General features: G+C 44.5%; 2 protein-coding genes across 14 annotated transcripts in view; one reads left to right on the plus strand and one right to left on the minus strand.

Moving 5' to 3' along the window:
* TNRC6A (trinucleotide repeat containing adaptor 6A) overlaps positions 1-26342 on the plus strand; it is a 217814-nt gene that overhangs the window by 42620 nt on the left and 148852 nt on the right. The window lies entirely within an intron of this gene.
* LOC100611120 (putative uncharacterized protein FLJ45256) lies at positions 9208-9816 on the minus strand. Its single transcript, XM_009430506.4, is given in 1 exon segment — positions 9208-9816. A coding segment is annotated over 1 exon segment (609 nt).

The following is a 26342-nucleotide window of genomic DNA, read 5'->3' on the forward strand; positions in this document are numbered from 1 at the left end:
GGGCAGATCACCTGATGTCAGGAGTTCGAGACCAGCCTGGCCAACATGGTGAAACCCTGTCTCTACTAAAAATACAAAAATTAGGCAGGCAGGCATGGTGGCGCACACCTGTAATCCCAGCTACTTGGGAGGCTGAAGCACGAGAATCACTGGATCCCAGGATGTGCAGGTTGCAGTGAACAGAGATGGCACCACTGTATTCCAGCCTAGAGTGAGAGAGCGAGACTCTATCAAAAAAAAAAAAAAAAGAAGCCTAGTTAACGTAATAGGCATTACTTTAGACTAAAGGACTGTACTTTAGATTGAAGACCTCTCTGAAGAGATAATACTTTGAGCTGAGATCTTAGAAAGAAAATTATTAACTTTTTTTGGCAGGGGCAGACCAAGACTTTCTCTGTGGCCCAGGCTGGGGTGCAGTGGCTCAATCATAGCCCACTGCAGCATCCACCTCCCAGGATCAAGTGATCCTTTCACCTCAGCCTCCCAAGTAGCTGGAACCACAGGCATAGCCACCACACCCAGCTAATTTTTTAATGTTTTGCAGAGATGGGGTCTCAATATGTTACCCAGGCTGCCATGTGCACTCAAATTTGGTGCACTCAAATTCCTGGCCTCAAGCAATCCTCCTGCCTTGAACTCCTAAAATGCTGGGATTACAGGTGTGACCCACTGCACTTGGCTTATTAGCCAATGTTAACATATTAAATGAATCTATATATTGCTAGGCAGAGCAGCTTACAAAATGCCAGAATGCATAATCAAACTGGACAGGCTCAATGAATGATTACACTGTGCTTAATGGCTAAGCTCAACACCTTGATATAGCTTTATGATTTGCAGAAAATTTTTAATAATGGTCCCTATAAGAATCACCTGTAGACCAGGTACGGTGACTCACGCCTGTAATCCCAGCACTTTGGGAAGCCAAGGCGGGCGGATCACCTGACATCAGGAATTCGAGACCAGTCTGACCAACATGGTGAAACCCCGTCTATACTTTAAAAATACAAAAATTCACCAAGCGTGGTGCTAATGTCTGTGGCATGCACCTGTAGTACCAGCTACTCCAGAGGCTGAGGCAGGAGAATCACTTAAACCCAGGAGGCGGAGGTTGCAATGAGATGAGATCGCACCACTGCACTCCAGCCTGGGTGACAGAGTGAGACTTCTTCTCAAAAAAAAATTAATAAAAAATAAAAAATAAAAAAACACACAACAACAGAAAAGAATCACCTGTAATTTAAAGTAAATTTCAGTAATTTTACTAAATTACTAATTTTAACCTAAAACTCACCAATTTTGGACAAAATCAGACACATAACCAAAAACATTCTGGACAGAATATTATTTCATGGTAGATGGTATAATTTCTCCCAAAGATAAAAACATTTATGATCATCTATGAGGTAAAGAAAAGGCTGGGCACAGTGTCTCACGCTTGTAGTCCCAGCACTTTGGGAGCCCAAGGCGGGTGGATCACTTGAGCCCAGGAGTTCAAGACTAGCCCGGGCAACATGACAAAACCCCATCGCTACAAAAAATACAAAAATTTAGCTGGGCATGGTGGCAGACGCCTGTGTTCCCAGCTACTCAGGAGGCTGAGATGGGAGGAACACCTGAGCCCAGGAGGTAGAGGCTATAGTGAGAAGTGATCGTGCCACTGCACTCTAGTCTAGGTGACACAACAAGATCCTGTCTCAAAAAAAAATTAGAAAGGCGGGGGGGAACACTGATAGAAAAGAAGATTTTGTCAAAAAACATGAAATTCTGCTTTGTGGTTTTAAAGTATTTTCACTATAATCACCATTTATTTTTATTATAGGCCTTAGATAAGGGGAAAAGTCTTTTAAGAGTTATTCCTGGCCAAGCATGGTGGCTCATGCCTGTAATCCCAGCACTTTGGGAGGCCAAGGCGTGTGGATCACCTGAGGTCAGGAGTTCGAGACCATCCTGGCCAACATGGTGAAACCCCGTCTCTACTAAAAATACAAAAGTTAGCCAGGCATGGTGGCACATGTCTGTAATCCCAGCTACTCGGGAGGCTGAAGTAGAAGAATTGCTTGAACCTGGGAGGCGGAGGTTGCGGTGAGGCAAGATCGTGCCACTGCACTCCAGCCTGGGCGACAAGAGTGAACTTCTGTCTCAAAAAAAAAAAGAGTATTTCGGTAGAAATATAAGAATTGTTGACAAAACTAAAATTGAGCTAAAGATTAACAAACTATTCTCAGTCTGACCGAACAAAATACAAAAGAAACAGGATTTAAATAACAGAATTAATAAATGTTAGATAATAGATACATAGCAAGAAATATAGGCCTGGTGCCCTGGCTCACACCTGTAATCCCAACACTTTGAGAGGCCAAGGCAGGAGGATCACTTGAGGCCAGGAGTTTGAGACCAGCCTGGGCAACCTACGGAGACCCTTGTCTTTACAAAAAAATTTTAAAAATTAGCCAGGCATGGTGGTGAGTGCCTGTGGTCCCAGCTACTCGGGAGGCTGAGGCAGGAGGATCACTTGAGCCTGGGAAATGGAGGCTGCAGTGAGCCATGCACTACCACTGCACTCTAGCCAGGGTGACAGAACAAGACCTTGTCTCAAAAAAAAAAAAGAAGAAAAGAAAAGAAAAATGAGGCCGGGCGTGGTGGCTCAGGCCTGTAATCCCAGCACTTTGGGAGGCCAAGGCAGGTGGATCACCTGAGGTCAGGAGTTCAAAACCAGCCTGGCCAACATGGCAAAACCCCGTCTCTACTAAAAATACAAAAAAAAATTAGCTGGGCATGGTGGCGCATGCCTGTAATCCCAGCTACACAGGAGGCTGAGGAAGGAGAATCGCTTGAACCCGGGAGGCGGAGGTTGCAGTGAGCCAAGATCGTGCCACTGCACTCCAGCCTGGGCAACAGAGCGAGACTCCATCTCAAAAAAAAAAAAAAAGAGAGAGAGAGAAAAAGAAATACATATGCTTTTCAAAAATACATAGAACATATATTTAAAATGATAATATATCAGGCCAAATAAAAACTTAAAAAAATTCCAAAGGCAGAAATTGCACAAGTCAAATTATCTGTTAAAAACAAACTATAAATAAATAACATCAGGTTAACAAAAAGGGCAAAATATTTAGAACTTTTAAAAATCATTTATAGAAATTATTTTGGGGGAAAGAGGAAATTAAAATGGCAGCTTCTGTTTATGTACAAAACAACAAAAGGAACCCTACCTTTCAAAACTGATAAGACGTAAACAACCCTGTAATCAGAGGCAAAATTGTTATGTTAAGTGTTTCTATTAAGAAAGAATTTTAAAAATAAAATGTTTCACATAAAAGAAGTATGAAAAAGAACAAAATGACCCAAAGTAGCAGGTAGACAGAATCAAACATAATAAAAGCAGACATTACTGAAACAAATAATAGAAATAAATGTTAAATAAAACCATGACCTGGGTCTTTGATAAGATCAATAAAATAAAACTCTAGAGAGGCGGGGCATGGTGGCTTACACCTGTAATCCCAGCACTTTGGGAGGCCAAGGCAAAAGAATCACTTGACCCCAGAAGTTGGAGAACGGCCTGGGCGACATAGCAAGAGGCTATCTTCTACAAAAAATACAAAAATTAGCCAGGCATGGTGGTGCATGCCTGTGTTCCCAGCTACTTACTTGGGAGACTGAGGCAGGAGGATTGATTGAGCCTGGGAGGTCAAAGCTACAGTGAGCAATGGTCACACCACTGCACTACAGCCTGGGTAACAGAGTGAGACCCTACCTCAAAAAAAAAAAACCAAAACCAAAACAAACAAACAAACAAACAAAACCTCTAGAGAGACTTATCAAGGAAAATAGAGCACATATTTCAAAATTTGGAAATAAAGGCCGGGCAGGCAGCTCATGCCTGTAATCCCAGCACTTTGGGAGGCCGAGGCGGGTGGATCACTTCAGGTCAGGAGTTCAAGACCAGCCTGGCCAACATGGTGAAACCCCGTTTCCATTAAAATACAAAAAGTAACCAGCCATGATGGCACGCACCTGTAATCCCAGCTATTTGGAAGGCTGAGGCAGGAGAATCGTTTGAACCCAGGAGGCAGAGGTTGCAGTGAGCTGAGATCGTGCCACTGCACTCCAGCTTGGGCGACAGAGCAAAGCTCCATCTCAAAAAAAAAAAAAAAAAAATGGAAATAAAAAATGGAGTTTAGCCAAAAATGCAGTGGAGACTTAGAAAGCTGTAAGAGAATATTTTGTCAATTCTATGCTAATAACATTACATTTTTGAGATAATTTTATGCCACTTTTTTTTTTAAGCCAAGTTATATGGTGAATGTTGCTTACTAGTAGATTTCCTAAAACAGCATTTCCTACATTCCTAAAATATGCTGGGTTTTCTTTGGTACTATCTTATTTAAGATAAGATATTCATAAGTGAGTTTTGTTATATAGTTGTTCTTTGTGACATGATTTTCAGGTTTTGATGTGGCTTTGACAAAAAGTATGAACATCTTTTATTTCTCCGTGCCTGGATACAATTTATATAGAAGCAGAATTGCTTATTTCTTGGCTATTTGGAAGACTTTATCTAAAACTCCTGTGGGTCTGGTGGATTTGGGGTGGGAAGCTGGTTAACATTTACAGTTTTGTTTCTGCTTGCTGTTTTATCTCAGAGTTCTAAAACTGTGGACAATTAGTTACATTTTTCTAGAAAATAATCTACCTCATTCAGATTTTCAAATTTCGTTGCACAGTTTTGCAAGGTACAAAGCCATTTCATTTCCTCTTTGTTATGATATTTCCTCCACTCTGTTTCTTTTTGTTTGTTTGTTTGTTTTTGAGGCAGAGTCTCACTCACTCTGTCCCCTAGACTGGGGTGCAGTGGCACGGTCTTGGCTCACTGCAACCTCTGCCTTCCCAATTCAAGCAATTCTCCTGCCTCTGCCTCCCGAGTAGCTGGGATTACAGGCATGCACCACCATAACCAGCTAATTTTTGTATTTTTAGTAGAGACAGGGTTTCACCATGTTGGCCAGGCTGGTCTTGAACTCCTGACCTCAAGTGATCTACCTCGGCCTCCCAAAATGCTGGGATTACAGGTATGAGCCACAGAGCCCCACCCACCCTGTTTCTAATGTTGTGTTTTTGAGCTTTCTTCCTTTTCTTTTCCTGATTAGTTGACTTTTCAATTATTTATTTTACTCTAACCAACTCACCCCAAAGAGTTTGCTCTTACATTAATTAATTCTATTTTTTTATGTATTTTCTTTTCTTTTTCTTTTTTTTTTTTGTTTTGAGTCAGGGTCTCGCTCTGTCACTCAGGCTGGAGTGCAGTGCAGATCATTGCTCACTGCAACCTCTGCCTCCCTTACTCAAGCGATCCTCCCACCTCAGCCTCCCAAGTAACTGGGACTATAGGTGTGCGCTACCACGCCCGGCTAATTTTTGTATTTTTTGTAGAGTTGGAGTTTTGCCGTGTTGCCCAGGCTGGTCTTGAACTCCTGAGCTCAAGCAATCCACCCGCCTCAGTCTCCCAAAGTGCTGGGATTACAGGCACTTTGCAGTAGGACCCATTGCGCCCCATCATTATTTTATTTTCTAATTCGCCCATTTATTATTTTATTCCTTCTTATTTCTTAGAATAATTTGTTGTTTTTCTAACTTCTTTGAGTGAATACTAAACTCACTTACTTTCTTTGTCCTTCTTTACTTATGCCTTTGTTTAGGGCTCTGTTCTACTTAACAATCCAGTTTTAGTCATAGGACAGAGGTTTTGCTATGTATTAATTTCATTTTGTTATTCAAGATGTTGAGAAATTTGCGTTTAAATTTTTTCTTTGATCTGTCTCTCTCTGTGTCTCTCTCTCCTCGTGCCCTCAAAAAACGCTCCCTTTTACCGAGTGGTGGGTGGTAGAATTTTCCCCTTCCAATTTTGTTGGTCTTGCTCTGTTACCCAGCCTGGCTGCAGTGGTACAAACATGGCTCACGGCAGCCTCTGTCCCCTGGGCTCAAGCAATCCTCCTCCTTCAGCCTCCCAAGTAGCTGGAACTACAGGTGTGCACCACTATGCCAGGATCTTGTTTGTATTATTTGTAGAGACAGGGTCTTGCTATGTTGTCCAGGCTGGTCTCAAACTCCTGGGCTCAAGCGATCCTCCTGTCTTGGCCTCCCAAAATGCTGGGATTACAGGCATGAGCTATCACACCCAGCCCTATCTTTCTTGTACTGTGACTAGAAAGTGGTCTCTACTCTTTCTCCATTTTGAATTTTGTTAAGATTTTCTTCATGGCCTGATACATCATCTATTACCATGAAAATTCCATAGGCACATAAAAGATGTATCCTCTATTATTAGTGCATAGTATTCGACATAAACTACAAAGTCAGCCTTATTAAATATGCATTGAGATCCTCTAAATTTTTATTTTTAATTTTTTTATCTACTGCAAGCTGGGAGAGGTGAGCTATAGTCATATGTTAGTCTTGGTGTCTGTTGGAAGCTGATGCTGTAATTATTTTGATGCCATTTTATTTTTTTTTTTAACTTTTTATTTCTGTAGGTTTTGGGGGGAACAGGTAGTGTTTGGTTACATGAGTAAGTTCTTTAGTGGTGATGTGTGAGATTTTGGTGCAGCCATCACCCAAGCAGTATACACTGAACCCAGTTTGTAGTCCTTTATCCCTCACCCCCTTCCTACCCTGTCCCCCTGAGTCCCCAAAGTCCCTTGTGTCATTCTTATGCCTTTGCATCCTCATAGCTTAGCTCCCACTTATGAGTGAGAACATATGATGTTTGGTTTTCCATTTCTGAGTTACTTCCCTTAGAATAATAGTCTCCAATCCCATTCAGGTTGCTGTGAATGCCATTAATTCATTCCTTTTTATGGCTGAGTAGCATTCCATCATTCTTATATATATATCAGTTTTTTTATCCACTCGTTGATTGATGGGCATTTGGGTTGATTCCACATTTTTGCAGTTGTGAATTGTGTGAATTGTGCTGCTATAAACATGCATGTGCAAGTTTGACGCCATTTTCTGTGTGTTCTCACATTGAAGCTTTAGCCTAACTCTTAGTGCCCTTTGTCATTATAAAATGCCCCCATTTGTCTAGGTTGCCTCCCTTAACCTTAGATTCAACATTGTCTGATATTAATATCATGAATTCAGCTTTCTTTTTCTTTTTTCTTTTTTTTTTTTTTTTTGAGACGGAGTCTCGCTCTGTCGCCTAGGCTGGAGTGCAGTGGCGCGATCTCGGCTCACTGCAAGCTCCGCCTCCCGGGTTCACGCCATTCTCCTGCCTCAGCCTCCCGAGTAGCTGGGACTACAGGCGCCCGCCACCACGCCAGGCTAATTTTTTGTATTTTTAGTAGAGACGGGGTTTCACCGTGTTAGCCAGGATGGTCTCGATCTCCTGACCTCGTGATCCACCCTTCTCGGCCTCCCAAACTGCTGGGATTACAGGCGTGAGCCACCACACCCTGCCCACATTTCTTCTTCTTAACCTTTATCTGGTATGTCTTTAAAAAAAATTTTTTTTTCAGTAGCTTTAGGGGTACAAGTGGCTTTTTGTTATGTGGATGAATTATGTAGCGGTGAATTCTGAGATTTTAGTGCGCCTGTCAAAGGAGGAGTGTACATTGTACCTAATGTTCAGTTTTTTACCCTTAGCCTCCCTCCCACCCTTCCCCTTCTGAGTCTCTCAAGTCCATAATATCACTGGGTAAGGTATGTCTTTGCTTATACTTTTAATTTCAGTTTTCCTAAGAAACTGTATGGCATTTTTTTTTGTTTTCAACCAAAGTCAGGTTTTGCCTTTTTGACCTCACCTAAAAGTCTTTCTCTTTAAATTGCTTTGTTTTGTTTTGTTTTGGAGACAGAGTCTCACTCTGTCCCCGGTCTGGAGTGCAGTAGTGCCATTTTGGCTCACTGCAACCTCCGCCTCCCAGGTTCAAGTGATTCTTCTGCCTCAGCCTCCCGAGTAGCTGGAATTACAGACACCTGCCACCACACCCAGCTAATTTTTGTACTGTTAGTAGAGACGGGGTTTCAACATGTTGGCCAGGATGGTCTCGATCTCTTGACATCGTCATCCGCCCGCCTCGGCCTCCCAAAGTGCTGGGATTACAGGCACGAGCCACCTCGCCCGGCCTACATCCTTATTCTTTACAGCATAATATTCTGTTGTGTAAATGTGTCACACTTTACCATACTCTTATTGAGGGTGCAATTAACTCATTAATGGAGCAAGCAATTAATGCCCAGTGTGGCAAGGAAACAGAGACACGATCACGTTTCTACAGTACTGGTAGAGTTTTTAACTGATACAGTCCCCAAAAGGTATAAGATATCAAAGATCTTAAAAACATATGTACTCTGTAGTCCTAGTTGCTTAGGAGGCTGAGGAAGGAGGACTCCTAGAGCCCAGGAATTCAATGGTGCAGTGAGCTATGACTGCACCACTGCAGTCCAACCTGGGCAATGGAGTGAGATACTGCCTCTAAAAACCAAGCAACCAACATACAAAAATCTGTGCTCTTTAATTCATGTATAGAAATTCCACGTATAAAAATTCCATGTATAGAAATTTATCTTAAGATAGTTATATGGCTGGGCACAGTGGCTCATGCCTATAGTCTCAGCACCTTGGGAGGCTGAGGCAAGGGGATTACTGGAGTCCAGAAGTTCCAGAACAGCCTAAGAAACATAGTGAGACATCGTCTCTATTTAAAAAAATACAAAAAACTCCCCATCTCTATAAAAAGTACAAAAAGTTAGCCAGGCGTGGTGGCGCACACCTGTGATCCCAGCTACACAGGAGGCTGAGACTGTGGAATCACTTGAGCGTGGGAGGTTGAGGCTGCAGTGAGCCATGATCGTGCCGCTGTACTCCAGCCTGGGTGTCAGAGCAAGACCCTGTCTCAGAAAAAAACAAAAAAAAGGATAATTAGATAATTATAGAAGAGCCTAATGATTACTCTGCAAGAATCATTATGGGTGCCTTATTTGGAAGCGTAAAAATGTTGGAAACAACCCAAATATCCAGCATTAGGGGAAATGGTTGAGAAAATTACAAATCCATCCAGTGGAATCTACAGGGCCATTAGCAGTGCAAGCAGGTGGTGAAGGGACCTTCATCTTATTTGCAGAGAGGCCATGCATAGGCATGCTGGCAGGTGTATTTTTCATTGTACTTTCACTGACCTTACAATATGTGGAAATGGTTCTTCAATTCTGGCAATAGAATAACTCCTCGTCCTGGTTCTGGTGAAGGCATGACAGCTGTGGGCATGCATGTGTGTGCTGGTGTATACGCACACACACATACATGCTCAAACTCTTAAACAGGAGCTTCTGCAAACGTGTAATAAGCTGGAGAAAGTCATTTTCATCAGCAGCACCTCCATGAAGAGCACTGGGTTTATTTGAAAGAAATTTCTTGATGAATTGCTTAGAAGAGGATATGAGATCACAAATGATCTCAGTGTGTTCAGAACTGCCTTGCAAGAGGCAAGCAGGGGCCTCTTTCAGTTTACTCCGGAGGAAGTGAGAAAACAGAAGAGGGAGTGGGAAGATGTGTCGGGGAGTCCCCAAGACACGCTCAGGTATGACGATTTGCTGCAAAGAATCTCAGAACTCAAAAAAGCTGTTGTATTCACAGTTACAGCTTAACACAGTGGAAGGATGCGGATTAAAAATCAGCAAAGGGGCCAGGCGCGGTGGCTCATGCCTGTAATCCCAGCGCTTTGGGAGGTCGAGGCCGGCGGCCTTGTCACTTGGGCTCAGGAGTTCGAGACCAGCCTGGCCAACATGGCAAAACCCCGTCTCTACTAACATATAAGAATTAGCCAGGCATGGTGGTTGGCACCTGTAATCCCAGCTCCTTGGGAGGCTGAAGCAGGAGAATCACTTGAACCTGGGAGGTGGAGGTTGCAGTGAGCCGAGATCCAGCCACCGCACTCCAACCTTGGTGACAGAGTGAGACTCCATCTCAAAAATAAATAAATAGATAAACAAAATCAGCAAAGGAAAAAGGTGCTCAGGGCAGAATCCAGGCAGGAGCTTGCAGCTGTACCCTCCTAGATAGTCATATGTGCAGTGCTTAATTCTCCCAGCAATGATGTGTGACAACACACGCAAAACACTGCCAACCAGGGGAACTCACCTGAGCCTTAGTGTCCATGGCTTTTCTTGGGGATCGGTTACCCAGTGTCCAGCCCCTCCAGAGGTCAGGCTGATACAGCATGACCGCAGGCACCCACCATAAATCATGTTGTTAGCATCAACTACCTGGCATGGCCCAAGGCCCCAGATATACAGAAGCCCTCTTATCAGGCAGAATATTTTAAGCCGTTAGCAGTTATCTTGCAGGAACAGGTGAAGAGCCAGTCCTTCCTCTGAGATGTGCAGGGTTTAACCATTCCAAGCCTCTTGAGATAACCCTGTAGTGAACAGAAGAGAAGGGGAAATGAAGGTAAGGAGGCTGGGAGTGGTGGCTCATACCTGTAATCCCAGCACTTTGGGAGGTGGAAGCAGAGGCGGGTGGATCACCTGAGATCAGGAGTTTGAGACCAGCCTGGCCAACACGGCGAAACCCCATCTCTACTAAAAATACAAAAATTAGCTGAGCATGGTGGCGCTCACCTGTGATCCCAGCTATTCGGGAGGCTGAGGCAGGAGAATCGTTGCACCTTGGAGACGGAGATTGCAGTGAGCTGAGATCATGCCACCACTCCAGTGTGGGGGACAGAGTGTGACCCAAATAATAATAAAATTCCAAATAATAAATAAATAACAATATTTCTTATGTATTATTAATTTAATAAATATATATTATAAATTTATTAAATTTATAAATTTAATAAATATGAATATAATAAAAATAATATATTTTATTTTTAAATATAATAAATATAAATATAATAAAAATAAATATAATAATATATAATAAATATAATATATATATTTTAAAAATATAATATATTTTTAAATAATATATTTTAATTTATTTAAATATTTTAAATATATTTATTTTAAAATATAATAAATATAATAAATATAAACATATATTTATTATTAATAAATATATTTATTAATAATAAATTTAGTATTTATTATTTATGTCTCCAAATAATAAAATAAAAAATAAAATAGGGAGAGATCAGAAGACTCTTGTGTATAGGGTGCCTTGCAGTAATCCCCAAATCACACACACACACACACACACACACACACACACACACAAAACCTATAAGAAATCCCAGAAACCTTTCTGTAAATGAAGGTCGAGTTTTGCATCAGAGAAAACGTGTTTGATTGAGGCCAGGGTGGTGGAGAACGGAAGTGACGACAGACAGAAGCCAGCAGAAGTAAGGCACGAGGCTCCACAGAATCACGGGATGGTTGCAGCTAGATTCTAACATCAGAGGGGCAAGATTTGAAGTGGAGAGGCTGATCTGATGAGGAGGAAGGACAAACTAACTTATTTATTTATTTGTTTGTTTATTTATTTTAGAGACAAGGTCTCACTCTGTTGCCTAGCCTGGAGTGCAGTGGTTCATGCAATCATAGCTCACTGCAGCCTTGAACTCCTGGGCTCAAGCCATCCTCCCACCTCAGCCTCTCAAGTAGCTGGGACTACAAGCACATGTTTTTAAATCTAGCTAATTTTTTTTAATTTTTCTTATAGACACTTGCTATGGGATCTTGCTATGTTGCCCAGGCTGGTCTTAAACTCCTGACCTCAAGCAGTCTTCCTGCCTTTGTCTCCTAAAGCTCTGGGATTACAGGCATGAGCCACCACATTCAGCCTGGAAAGAATTGGTAAATGGCCCCATCCCAGTTGAGTCAAAGACTCAGAGAATCAGGGCAGAGCATTAGGTTTTCATTGCCTTTTAACTCATTGGGTGAATCTAATGTGTAGCCAGAGTCGAGACCCACTGCTCCAAGGTGTTTTCTTCACAGTCATAGCAATAGTCTTGTTCCATATTACCTTAAAATAGTTTCTCAACCTCAGCACTATTCACATTTTGGGTAGGATAATTCTTTGTTCTGAGAGGCTGTTTGGTAGATTGTAGGATGTTTCTTTGGCAGTATCCCTGGCCTTTACCCCACTATAGTCTGGTAGCACTCCATTCCCAGTTATGACAATAAAAAATGTCTCCAGACATTGTCAATTGACCAGTCCTAGCTGGTCAAAATCTCCTCTGGTTGAGAACTACTGCCTTGCAAGAATTATTGAAGTTGTCACTTGTGGAAAATTTGCTTGCAGGGAGAAATCTTTCCCTGCAACTCGTCTGTCTATGCTCTGCTAGCATATCAATCAAATCTTTGTGAGGTGTTGGTGGTGGTGCGGGGCAGCTGATTGCGGTTCCTTTTCAGTGGAAAGTTGTGAGTGGTTGTACTGAAGAAATGGTACATGCCAGCATAAATGGGAAACCTTCTGAGTGTTTGTGAGAAATGATGTTCAAGAGAATAAGTGTGCCAGGAGTGGTGGATCACGCCTGTAATCTCAGCACTTTGGGAGGCTGAGGTGGAAGGATGGCTTAAAGTCAGAAGTTTGAGACCAACTGGGGCAGCATAGCAAGACCCCATCTCTACAAAAATTAAAAAATTAGATGGGCAGCCAGGAGCAGTGGCTCATGCCTGTAATCCCAGTACTTTGGGAGGCCAAGGCGGGTGGATCACGAGGTCAGGAGATTGAAACCATCCTGGCTAACACAGTGAAACCCCGTCTCTACTAAAAATACAAAAGAAAAAATTAGCCAGGCGTGGTGGCAGGTGCCTGTAGTCCCAGCTACTTGGGAGGCTGAAGCAGGAGAATGGCATGAACCCGGGAGGCAGAGCTTGCAGTGAGTCAAGATCACGCCACTGCACTCCAGCCTGGGGACAGAGCAAGACTCCGTCTCAAAAAAAAAAAAAAAAAAAAAATTAGATGGGCATTGTGACACATGCCTGTGGTGCCAGCTACTCAGGAGGTTGAGGTGGAAAGATCACTTGAGCCCCGGAGGTCAAGGCTGCCAGTGAGCTATTGGCACTGCACTCCAGCCCAGATGACAGAGCAAGACCCTGTCTTAGAGAAAAAAAAAAAAAAAAATATATATATATATATATATATATATATATGGCAGGGGCAGGGGCAGTGGTGACAGCTGGAAAAAATCTCAACTCCAACATTTACTCACTGGCTTATCTTGGTTGTCTAGTTAGTTTTTACTAACCGAAGGCACTCCAAAACTTAATTGCTTAAAAAAACACCACTCTTGGCTGGGCATGGTGGCTCACACCTGTAATCCCAGCATTTTGGGAGGCTGAGGCGGGTGGATCATTTGGGATCAGGAGTTCGAGAGCAGCCTGGCCGATATGACGAAACACCATCTCTACTAAAAATACAAAAATTAGCAGGGCGCAGTGGCATGCGCCTGTAGCCCCAGCTACTCAGGAGGCTGAAACAGGAGAATTGCTTGAACCCAGGAGGTGGAAGTTACAGTGAGCCAAGATCATGCCACTGCACTCCAACCTGGGTGACAGAGCAAGACTCCATCTCAAATAAATAAGTAAAAATAAAAAGAACACCACTCTTTACTGCTTATGAGTCCATTGGTCAGTGAGGGTGGTTTTTCTGGTCTCATCTGGACTTTTTAATGTATCTGTGATCAGCTGCTGGCTGGAGTGGTGGCTCTGCTGATCTTGGCTGGGCTCTGTCCCGTGCCTGGGCCTCAGCTAGAACAAATGGACTCCTCTCATCCTGCAGAAGACAGGCCTGGCCCCCTGCACATGGCAACAACAGGGATCCCAAAGTATTCCCAGGAAACTGACAAGGCCTCTTGAGGCCCAGACTCGGAACTGACCCATCATGCCATCTGCTGCACTATTGTGGTCCAAGTAGATCATAAGGCCAGTAGGCAGGAAAACGGATTTCTCTCTTAATAAGAGGAGCTGCAAAGTCACTTAGTAAAGTGACCACAATGTGACAGACAGGGAGGAGAGGAGAACTGTGGTCAATCTACCACATCTGGGAAAACTACTGAACCTCATTAAGCCTCAGTTTTCTCATCTGTAGAATAGAAATAGTATTACCTACCCCACAGTTGTTATGAAGATTCAATGACTAGCGCATAGTTAGTGCACTACTAATGATAGCTATTATTGTTGTCATATCATTCCACTGTTTAATATATTTCAGTATGTTGGGCATGGTAGCTCACACCTGTAATCCCAGCACTTTGGGAGGCTGAGGCAGGAGGATGACTTGAGGCCAGGAGTTCAAGACCAGCCTGGGCAACATACCAAGAAAATTTTTTGAGTTAGCTGGGCGTGATGGCACATGCCCATAGTCCCAGGTACTCAGAAGGCTGAGGCAGCAGAATCTCTCGGGCCCAGAATTTTGAGGCTGCAGGGAGCTAGGATTGCACCACTGCACTCCAGTCATGGCAACAGAGCAAGACCCTGTGTCTTAAAACATTACATATATATAGGCTGGGTATGGTGGCTCACGCCTGTAATCCCAGCATTTTGGGAGACTGAGGCTGGCGTATCACCTGAGGTCGGGAGTTCAAGACCAGCCTGACCAACATGGTGAAACCCCCTCTCTACTAAAAGTACAAAAATTAGCCAAGCGTGGTGGCGCATGCCTGTAATCCCAGCTACTTGGGAGGCTGAGGCAGGAGAATCGCTTGAACCTGGGAGGTGGAGGTTGCGGTGAGCCAAGATTGTGGCAAGCCAAGATCATGCCATTGCACTCCAGTCTGGGCAACAAGAGCAAAACTCCGTCTCAAAAAAACAGAAAAAGAAAAAAAGAAAAGAAAAGAAAAAAAAATTACATATATATATGTATATGTATATTTCAGCGCTTGCACTTTACTCAGTGAATAAGTGCAATTTACAAAGCCTTCATGATCTGGGCCAGTCCCTCGGCTCTACCCGACTTCCCCCACTGGGCTTCAGTGCCTCTGAACTACTTAAGCAGTCTGAAACTGGCATCACGCTTGCCTCCATTTTTATCACCAAGGCCGTGCTTTCCACCTGGCATTGGCCACCGGAACAATTAGACTCAGCAGAGATGCAGTCTGCTCTAGGGCCTACTTCTTACCCTGCCTTTCCCGCCCCCTCTGAGAAGAGGTAATTATTCACCCTTAATTAAGGCCAGCCATGACCTTAGATGGGAAAGAACATGGAACATTTGATGTCATTGAATTACACAGTGAGAAAGTCATTCTTCCTTTGGTTGCTTTGCAGCACTTCTGATTAAAAAGGAAAAAGTTTCATTTTGTGCTAGTGTGCCTTTAACACCTCTCTGAGCCTTGCCAACCTCCCTTTGAACAGAGTGAGCCTGAGTCTCTGAAAGTTCAACAGGAAAAGGGTATTAGCTGGAATGCGACGACACAATTAGTCTCGTTGTTTTTATTTTTATGGGGTTTTTTTTTTCATGGCAAGTGATGCTAATTTCACATTTTCCACAGTGCGATCCAGATTTCTTCAAACCACATTTATTTGACCAATGAAAGGGGGATCAATTTAAAGAGAAATAAAGCCTTAAATAAATAACAATGTGAGTGGTAGTCAGGACTAAAATAGAGAGGGGAAACTTGAGGGATGAGTTTGGGAAAATCCTGAAATAGATCATCTGTACAATCTCTTCTAATAAAAATCCTGGCGGGGCACTCACACTTACAATCCCAGCAGTTTGGGAGACTGAGTTGGGTGGACTGCTTCAGCCCAGGAATTCGAGACCAGCCTGAGCAACATAGTCTCTACAAAAAATTTAAATATTAGCTGAGTGTGGCAGCGTGCCCCTGTAGTCCCAGCTACTCGGGAGGCTGAGGTGGGAGGATCACTTGAGCCCAGGAGGCAGAGGCTGCAGTGAGCTCAGATTGCAACACTGCACTCCAGCCTGGGCAACAAGCAAGACTCTGTCTCAAAAAAAAAAAAAAAATCCTATAGCTCCCATAGGATTCCCTGGTTGTTTGTTGAGTCGTGCCTTTGTTGGACACTAGATTCACAGTCTGTGAGGACAGTGACTGTGTCTGGGCAGTGACTGTGTCTTCTCAGCCTTTGCTCCCAGCTCCTTACAAAAGTGCTGGCAAATTCAAGCACTCCAGTACCATTCGTGGGAGAGGACTGAGTCGCCAGTGATTCATCATCCTGTCCTCAGCTGAATTGTGTAATCCCCATGGTGCTGGCAGGAGGAGGAATAACAGTACTTGTTTTAGTAGTAAGAGTAGTAATAGTAATAGTAGCACCAATAGTAATAGAAGTAGTTGTTATAGTAATAGTAGCAACCATTTACTGGGTTCATTATATGAGCCAAGTATTAGGCTTAATGCTATAGGCATCCACTCATTTTGTTCTCGTTATGACCCTATGAGGCAGCTACTTTTTTTTTTTTTTTTTTTTTTAGACAGAGTCTCACTCTGTCACCCAGGCTGGAGTGCAATGGCGTGATCTTGGCTCACTGCAACCTCTACCTCCCAGGCTCAAGCAATTCCCATGCCTTAGCCTCCCTAGTAGCTGAGACTACAGGTGCATGCCACCATGCCCAGCTAATTTTTGTATTTTAAGAAGGGACGGGGTTTCACCGTGTTGCCCAGGCTGGTCTTGAACTCCTGAGCTCAAGCAATCCACCCACCTCGGCCTCCCAAAGTGCTGGGATTACAGGCGTGAGCCACCACACCCAGCCAGCTGTTCTTATTAACTCCATTTTACAGATGAGGACATTGAGGATTAATATGGGAAAATAGTTTGCCCAAAGCCACTTAGCTGGGAAGTGGCAGAGCTGGGAGTCTAAGGTCAGTCTCACTCCCAGGTTGGTGCCCTTCAGGACTGCAGAAACAACCCTTCCCGCAAGGGTCTCCCAGATGCAATGCGTTGCACCTTTCTGGAGGCTACGGGGCTGCTGTTTCAGCAATTCATGTATAATTTAAGGGAATTTGGAAGCAATCTGGATATTTAAATGATGTCTTAGTAATGTAAAAATCTGCTTCTCTTCAATCTATATTCTTTTCAAATTCAGTAGACTATCTGAGAACTCTCCTGTCTGTACTCCCTCTCCAAATACCCGCTTGGCCCCACCTGTGCCCTGCCCAGCCTCCGATCTCTCTCATTTCACTGAAGAAATGAGATTCGGATGGAAAAATACTGGTACAAGCTTGACCGAGCTTCTCTAACAGACACTGTGCATCACGCATCAGCTGCTGCTGTTGCTATGGTGACAGCCACAATTTCTCCCAGACAGCTTGGGTCTGAAGGGAGGGTGGACCCTTGGGGAACAAGTGGATCTCTCCAACCTGTCAGTCCCTCTCACCTTGCCCGTTTCTCTCACCTCCCCCACTCCCGCCAGCCCCCACACTTCCTTAGATGATGCTGACAGGGGGTACCAGCACCCCCAGGCCATCGTAATTAGCATCTGGCCGTGATCCCAGTCTCCTGGCAGCACATTCCTCATCTTCCTCGCCAGCCAATCTCCTTTCCCCGGCAACCCTCCGACAGCACTGCAGCAGCTGCCGCACCGACAGCCTCCGCGCCAAGGTCACCCACCACCAGCACCAGCAATGACGAAGCACCCGCCTGCTCCCTGGGTGGACATGACACCGTTAATGCCTCACTGTGTCTAAACCATTTGGGGTCAGAAAATTGTGATTCTAAAAAAAAGAGAGGTTGTCCTTAGGAAGATGGGTGAGGCTAAACTCCAGTTGCTGGAGGGGCTAAGAGATTCATCCGGCTTAAGTTTCATCGCTTAAGTTCTCCAGGAGAGAGGGAACTGAGCAGGAGGGGCATAAGACATTCCAGAAGGGTGAGGAAAGAATGAGACAAGTTTGCGCATTGACGCGGCTTGGACTCTGGGGTGCTGAAGATGCTGGTGGTGATGAGGTGGAAGATGCTGGTTGGAATGATGGTGATGGCAATGGCTCATTTATTCAGCATCCGTGATGTGCCAGACACTGCACTAGGCGCTGTGCAGGCACTATGCCCTGCAGTTCTCGCACTGCCTGGGGAGTAGAATGTGGTACCCATGTGATGGCTACTGTCACTGCGCCCATTTCACAGATGGGGAAATCGAGCCTAGAAAACCCCCCGAGGAAACAATCACACGAATCCAAAATGTGAGATGTTTCCATGACAACTAGCCTGGATGAGCTCTTAAAAATATCAATGTCAGGCCAGGTGCGGTGGCTCACGCCTGTAATCCCAGCGCTTTGGGAGGCCGAGGTGGGAGGATTGCTTGAGCCAAGGACTTCAAGACCAGCCTGGGCAACATAGTGAGACCCTGTCTTAATAAAATTAAAAAATAAAAATCAGTGTCACTTACAAAAGGGTAGAAATCTTTTCTAGAAAAAAAGAGTAAAGAGACAAAAACCAAATGCAATTTCTGATCCTACATTGGATCCTGACCAGAAAAATTAAAACAGTCATAAAAAGACATTTGAGGGACAGTTGGTGAAATTTTAATATGGACAGCATGTGAGATTGTGTTAGGAAATCATTTTTAATTCTCTTCAAGAGTGATTCGGGAGTTGTGTTTGTGTAGGAAAGTGTTCTTTGTTTATTTTATTTTATTTATTTATTTTTTGAGACGGAGTCTTGCTATGTCACCCAGGCTAGAGTGCAGTGGCGTGATCTCGGCTCACTGCAAGCTCCGCCTCCCGGGTTCACGCCATTCTGCTGCCTCAGCCTCCCCAGCAGCTGGGTCTACAGGCGCATGCCACCACGCCCAGCTAATTTTTTTTTCTTTGTATTTTTAGTAGAGATGGGGTTTCACCGTGTTAGCCAGGATGGTCTCAATTTCCTGACCTCGTGATCCGCCCTCCTCGGCCTCCCAAAGTGCTGGGATTACAGGCGTGAGCCACCGCGCCTGGCCCTTTGTTTATTTTTTACTTGTTTATTTTTTTTGAAACAGGGTCTCACGAAGTCACCCAGGCCGGAGTGCAGTGGTGTGATCACGGCTTACTGCAACCTCAACCTCCTGGGCTCAGGCGATTTTCCCATCTCAGCCTCCTGAGTAGCTGGGACTACCAGCATGCACCACCATGCCTGGCTAATTTTTGCTATTTTTTGTAGAGACAGGAGATTTGCCATATAGCCGAAGCTGGTCTCCAACTCCTGGGCTCAAGTGATCCTTCCACTTCAACCTCCCAAAGTGCTAGGATTACAGGCATCATGAGCCACTGTGCCTGGCCTGTTCTTCTTAGATGATACAGGCTGAAGTATTTAGACAAGTGTCATGATGTCTGTAACTTACTTGTAGATATACTTACATACATAGACATGTATTTACATATAAATACAGCAAAATATTAACAATTTTTGAACCTAGATAGTTCATCATTGTGTCATCAATAGTACTATTCTGGCTGGGCACAGTGGCTCATACCTGTAATCCCAGCACTTTGGGAGGCCAAGGCAGGAGGATTGCTTGAGCCCAGGAGTTCAAGATCAGCCTGGACAACATAGTGAGACCCTCATCTCTACAAAAAATATTTTAAAACTTAGCCAGGTGTGATGGCACACACCTGTAGTCCCAGCTACTCAGGAGGCAGATGTGGAAGAATTGCTCGAGGCCAGGAGTTTGAGACCAACCTGGGCAACAAAGCAAGACTCCCTCTCTACAAAAATTTTTTAAAAATTAAAAATAAAAATAAAAAAAGATAGTACTATTCTTTCAACTTTTCTGCGTGTGTACAAACTTTGATAATGAGAGTCCTGAGGGTAAGTAGAAAAGTGAGTAACTTGCCCAAGATTGAAGGTCACACAGCTATCAAATTTCAAAGTGAACTCAAATCTGGTCCACTGGGCTTCAAAGCTATGTTCTGGAACTGTGTTCCACAGCCTTCCCAGAGACAGGGCTTCGCTCACCGAGGGATGCCTGTGGGTCCACTTTGCAAGGGGCCATGTCCCAGGCAAAGATAAGGAAGTAGATTCTGGCAGGGTGTGAGAATCCCACCAGCTCGAGCAGTGAAACAATCTTCCAACAACTCATTCAGGAAATTTATTTTATTTATTTATGTTTTTGAGACAGGGTCTCACTCTGTCACCCAGGCTGGAGTGCAGTGGTGCAATCACGGCTCACTGCAGCCTCAACCTCCCTGGCTTAGGTAACCCTCCCACCTCAGCCTCCCAAGAAGGTGGGACTACAGGCCTACGCCACCGTGCCCAGCTAATTTTTCTAATTTTTGTAGAGACAGACTTTTGCCAGCCCAGGGCTGGTCTTGAACTCCTGGGCTCAAGCGAACTACCCACTTCGGCCTCCCAGAATGCTGGGATTACAGGCATAAGCCACCATGTCCGGCCTCAAGAAATATTTTCGTGAGAACCGTGTAATGGGCACTAGCTGAAGTGATACAGTTGTCAATGACAAAAGTTCTCACCCTCGTGCAGCTTGGTGCATCCACGTCAGGTAACATTCTCAGAAGAGCTTGGCATCAGATACCATCCAAAACATTTCCATCATACTTGCAGCCGAGGAAAGGGAGCTGGGAACCATTGTCTCTAATCTATGATCTTTTTTATTTTTCTTTTTTTGAGACAGGGTTTGGCTGTGTCGCCCAGGCTGGAATACGGTGGTGTGATCATAGCTTACTGTAGCCTTGACCTCCACCTCAGCCTCCTGAGTAGCTGGAACTACAGGCTTGTGCCACCACGCCAGCTATTTTTTTATTTTTAGTAGCAACAAGGTCTCGATGTGTTTCCCAGGCTGGTCTCAGTTAAATTAAGTTTAAATTCAATAGAGGATCGCTTGAGCCCAGGAATTCAAAGCTACGGTGAGCTATGATCATGCCACTGCACTCCAGCCTGGGTGACAGAGCGAGATTCTGTCTCAAACTATACATAGATATATAAATAAAATAAAATAGTATGAAATGATTCAGCGTGCCCTAAGCAGTGAGTTATCAGTTTGCCAGGATGGCATTAATAATCTGGAACTAATTGGAAGGAGACTTTGCAAGTTATAGAATCTGGATTTTAGGTGAAAGTGGGCCATCCTTTCCTCTCCATTGCAACGGAGTTCCACATAAAAGCAGGCAAATTCAATGTATTGTGACAGAAGCTGAGGCTCTGTAAAGTAATTCTTTTAAATATTATTTATTCTCTTACAACACTGCCCCCACCACACACACACACACACACACACACACACACACACATCTTTGTCTAAGTCTGAACAATCATGTGACGTAAACTTTTCTTAAAGGGATCACAAGAGAGATTATGGAAAGACTGCCAAAGTAACCATCTCTGTCAAGCCATCCAAATTCTCCACCCACCAGGCAGTGGTAGCTCACACCTGTAATCCCAGCACTTTGGGAGGCCAAGGCAGGAGGATCACTTGAACCCAGGAGTTCAAGACTAGCTTGGGCAACGTATTGAGACCACTGTCTCTACAAAAAAAAATTTTTTTTTAATTAGCCAGTTGTGGTGGCATGTGTCTGTAGTCCCAGCTACTCAGGAGGCTGAGGTGGGAGGATTGCTTGAGCCCAGGAGTTCAAGGTTGCAGTCAGCTATGATGACACCGCTGCACTCCAGCCTGAGTGACAGATCGAGACCCTGTTCGAAAAACCAAAAACATTCTCCAACCAACACCAATTTTATGTAATTTTATAATACCAACATGGGGGGAAATAATCAAAGAAACACAAGCTGTGTTGTGGACAGACAGAACACTTTGGAATGAATTGCAAGAGAAGTACAAAAAGATATTTTGCATGAGAAATGCTGTGATTCTTAGATAGTACATGCCTGAATTTCCTAAGATTTCAGGCTGCCGAAGGATACAGATGCATTTTAGCTTTAAAAGAGGCTATCCAAGCCAGGCACTGTGGTTCATACGTGTAATCCCAGCACTTTGGGAGGCCGAGGCAGGTGGATCACCTGAGGTCAGGAGTTCAAGACCAGCCTGACCGACATGGTGAAACCCATCTCTACTATAAATACAAAAAATTAGCTGGGCATGGTGGTGCACAACTGTAATCCCAGCTACTCGGGAGGCTGAGACAGGAGAATTGCTTGGACCCAGGAGGCAGAGGTTGCAGTGAGGTGAGATCACACCACTGCACTCCAGCCTGGGTGACAGAGTGAGACTCTCTCTCTCTCTCTCTCTCTCAATCTCTCTCTCTCTCTCTCTCTCTATATATATATATATATATATATATGCACACACACACACACAGAGGCTATTCAGTATCTAAATGGGGACTCATTTTTGATATGGGAGTACCCACATAGGGTCTAGGAATTCATACCACCTCATCCTTTGCATTCCTGGAGACCTTTGCTGCTCTGTCTGCTGGAGGTTACACAACTTCATCATCACAGAGTCCAGGATGTCCCACCCTTGGTTTTTCTTCCTGCTCTTTTCCCACTTGTCCCAAGCAATCCTGCTTATCTTGCCTATTGGAACTATTCCCCACCAATGCATTAGGGCTAAATGGAAAAGGAAGGCCTGGCAGCCTCCCAGAGACTGAAATAACCTCAAGAATGGACATTTAATTCTGATAATGCCTCAGAATTCATATATGTGCCAATAAGATAAAAAGAATCAAAAATGATTTACACCCACTTATCTCCATTTGCTCACCTCTCAATCACTCCTCAACCTTCTCCCATGCCCACTCCCTGCTTCTAAAATTCTTCTCATCAAGGTCACTGATGGCCTCCTTTTTGCACCAATGGAGACTTCTCAATTTCTTTCATTTTTTATTTTATTGTATTTATTTATTTATTTAAGATGGAGTCTCTTGCTCTGTTGCCCAGGCTGGAGTGCAGTGGCATGCTCTTGGCTCACTGCAACCTCCACCACCCACATTCAAGCAATTCTTCTGCCTCAGCCTCTCAAGTAGCTGGGATTACAGGCATGCACCGCCATGCCCAGCTGATTTTATTTTTAAGACAAGTTCTCACTCTTTCACCCAGGCTGGAGTGCAATGGCATGATCATGGCACATTGCAACCTCAACCTCCCAGGCTTAAGTGATCTTCCCACCTCAGCCTCCTGAGTAGCTGGGACTCAGGCACATGCCACCACGCTTGGCTAATTTTTTATTTTTTGTAGAGACAAGGTCTTGCCATATTGCTCAGGCTGGTTTTGAACTCCTGGGCTCAAGCAATCCACCCCCGTCAGCCTCCCAAAGTGCTAGGATTATAGGCGTGAGCTACTGCACCCGGCCAAGACTTCTTGATTTCTTCACTGCATTTGATCACTCTCCTTCCTTCCAATTCTCTTCTCTGAAGACTCTATGACATCCCACTCCTATCTCTCTGAGTGCTCTTTCATCTTTTATTTTTGCTTGTTCCTTTTACTTTCTGTTTTCTTTTCCCCATGCCTTAGAAATTCCTATTCTTCAAGGTTCCTCTAGCCTTCTTTTCTCTCTGCTTTCACTGGTATGGCTTTAAATATCACTGCGTGCCACTAACTTTTTATTGTCTGTCACCATTTCAGACATCACTTCTGGGCTGATGTCCAGTTACCAGCTGAACGTCATCTGGTTGTCCTACAGACTCCTTAAATTCAACATGTCCAACTCTGGCCTTCTCATCCTTCCTTAAATCTATTCCCTGTCCAGTTTCCTTTTTTTTTCTTTTTCTTTTTTTTCCCTGACAGAGTCTCGCTCTGTTGCCCAGGCTGGAATGCAGTGGTGCAATCCCAGCTCACTGCAACCTCCACCTCCCGCGTTCAAGTGATTCTCATGCCTCAAGCCTCCTGAGTAGCTTGGGATTACAGGCATGCACCACCACGCCCAGCTAATTTTTGTATTTTTAGTAGAGACGGGATTTTGCCAGGTTGGCCAGGCTGGTCTAAAACTCCTGACCTCAAGTGATCTGCCCACCTTGGCCTCCCAAAGTCCTGGGATTACAGACGTAAGCCACAGCGCCTGGCCCCATGTTCATTTTTCTTTTGCTCATGGAAAGGCATCAGAATCTACCAGTTGCCCAAACTTGAAACATGGGAGTTCATCCCGAGCTCCTCCCATCCGCTCACTCACCGCCTGCAATCAGTCACAGACCATGTGAGTCTCCCTGTGAAATAGTGCGTGAATTACATAGCAACTGTCTTGTTTCTTATGCTCATGATCTCTCTAGTGGCCTTATCTTGTCTCTGCTCTTCAGTAAACTCCATGAGGGTTTGAGCTTTGTCTGTCTTGTTCCCCCTTTTATCCTCAGTACCTAAAATAGTGCCTGGTGCAAAGTAGGTAGTCAGTACATATCTGCTGGACGAATGAATAATCGTCTATCACCTCTTCCCTTGAACTGTTTGTTTCCTCTGTTCCCTCCTTTCATATCCATTGCCCGCGTGGTTGCTGGATGATCTTTGCTTTGGTAGTGTCCTGCAAGATGGTGCCAGGGATTCTTGCCTTTTGATATTCATACGCTTGTACAATCCCCTCCCCATGACGTGAGTGTGGGCTGGATGTAGTGTAACACTTCTAATAAATAGAATATGGGGCTGAGCGCAGTGACTCATGCCTGTAATCCTAGCACTTTGGGAGGCCGAGGTGGGTGAATTGCCTGAGCTCAGGTGTTCAAGACCAGCCTGGGCAACATGGCAAAACCCCATCTCTACTAAAAATACAAAAGATTAGCCAGAGGTAGTGGTGCACACCTGTAATCCCAGCTACTCCGGAGGCTGAGGCATGAGAATCACTTAAGCCCTGGAGGCAGAGGTTGCAGTGAGTTGAGATCGTGCCACTACACTCCAGCCTAGGCAATAGAGTGAGACCCTGTCTCAAAAAAAAAAAAAAAAAAAAAAAATAGGCTATGGCAAAAGTGATGGAATGCCACTTCCAGTATTAGGTGATAAAAAGCTTCTGTCATGCATGTCTTCGCTTCCTTGTCCCTCTCTGAGAGAAGACAGCTATCATGCTGTGAGCTGTCCCATGGAAAGGCCCACCTGGCAAGGATCTGAAGAGAAATCTCCAGCCAACAGCCATCAGGGAGATCTGCTGATGACCAGTGCATGAGCTTGGAAGCGGATTCTCCCAGCCAGACATGGTGGCGCATGCCTGTAGCCCCAGCTACTTGAGAGGCTGAGCTGGGAGGATCACTTGAGCCTGGGAGGTCAAAGCTGCAGTGAGCCAAGATTATACCACTGCACTTCAGCCTGGGTGACAGAGTGAGACCCTGCCTCAAAAAAGATTCTCCCAACTTGAGCTATCACATGAGACCATAGTCCTGGCCAACACCTTGATTGCAACCTTGCGAGAGACTGTGAGATAATATTTGTCGTTTCAAGGTGCTGAGTTCTGGGGAAAATTGTTATGCAAATATAGATAACTAATACATGACCCAGGCTCCATTTCAAACTGTGAACTCTAAACCCTCTAATGACCTGAATTAACTTGTATACACATGCTAGTGGTTCAGAGAGAGACTAAGTCAATCTAAAAGTACTAATATGAAAAGACCTTTAAAACATTGAATTTTTTTTTTTTTTTTTTTTTTGGATATAGTTTCGCTCTTGTTGCCCAGGCTGGAGTGCAATGGCACAATCTCCGCTCACCGCAACCTCCGCCTCCCAGATTGAAGCAATTCTCCTGCCTCAGCCTCCCGAGTAGCTGGGATTACAGGCAAGCGCCACCATGTCCAGCTAATTTTGTATTTTTAATAGAGACGGGGTTTCTCCATGTTAGTCAGGCTGGTCTCAAACTCCCAACCTCAGGTGATCCACCCTCCTTGGCCTCCCAAAGTGCTGGGATTACAGGCTGAGCCACTGCGCCCGGCCAAGACATTGAATTTTTTTTTCTCTTGAGACAGGGTCTCTCTCTGTTGCCCAGGCTGGAATGTAGTGGCACAATCTTGGCTCAAGGCAGCCTCAACGTCCAGGGCTCAAGCGATCTTCCCACCTGAGCCTACTAAATAGCTGAGACTACAGGCACATACCACCATACCTGACTAATTTTGTTTTTTTGTTTTTTTTCAAAGACGGAGTCTTGCTCTGTCGCCCAGGCTGGAGTGCAGTGGCGTGATCTCAGCTCTGCCTCCTGGGTTCTAGCAATTCTCCAGCCTCAGCCTCCCAAGTAGCTGGGACTACAGGCACACGCTGCCACATCTGGCTAATTTTTTGTATTTTAGTAGAGACGAGGTTTTACCACATTGCCCAGGCTGGTCTCGAACTCCTGAGCTCAGGCAATCCACCCGCCTCGGCCTCCCAAAGTGCTAGGATTACAGGCGTGAGCCACCACACCTGGCAATTTTATTTTTTTTTTAGAGACAAGGTCTCACTATGTTGCCCAGGCTGGCCTTAAACTCCTGTACTCAAGCAATCCTCCCGCTTCAGCCTCCCAAAGTGCTGAGATTACAGGTGTGAGCCACTGTACCTGGCCCACTGGATCTTTAAACAAGATTCAGAACAATATTCACTCCAGGATATCATCC

This window comes from Pan troglodytes, chromosome 18, assembly GCF_028858775.2.
Source record: "Pan troglodytes isolate AG18354 chromosome 18, NHGRI_mPanTro3-v2.0_pri, whole genome shotgun sequence".
Lineage (NCBI taxonomy): Eukaryota > Metazoa > Chordata > Mammalia > Primates > Hominidae > Pan > Pan troglodytes.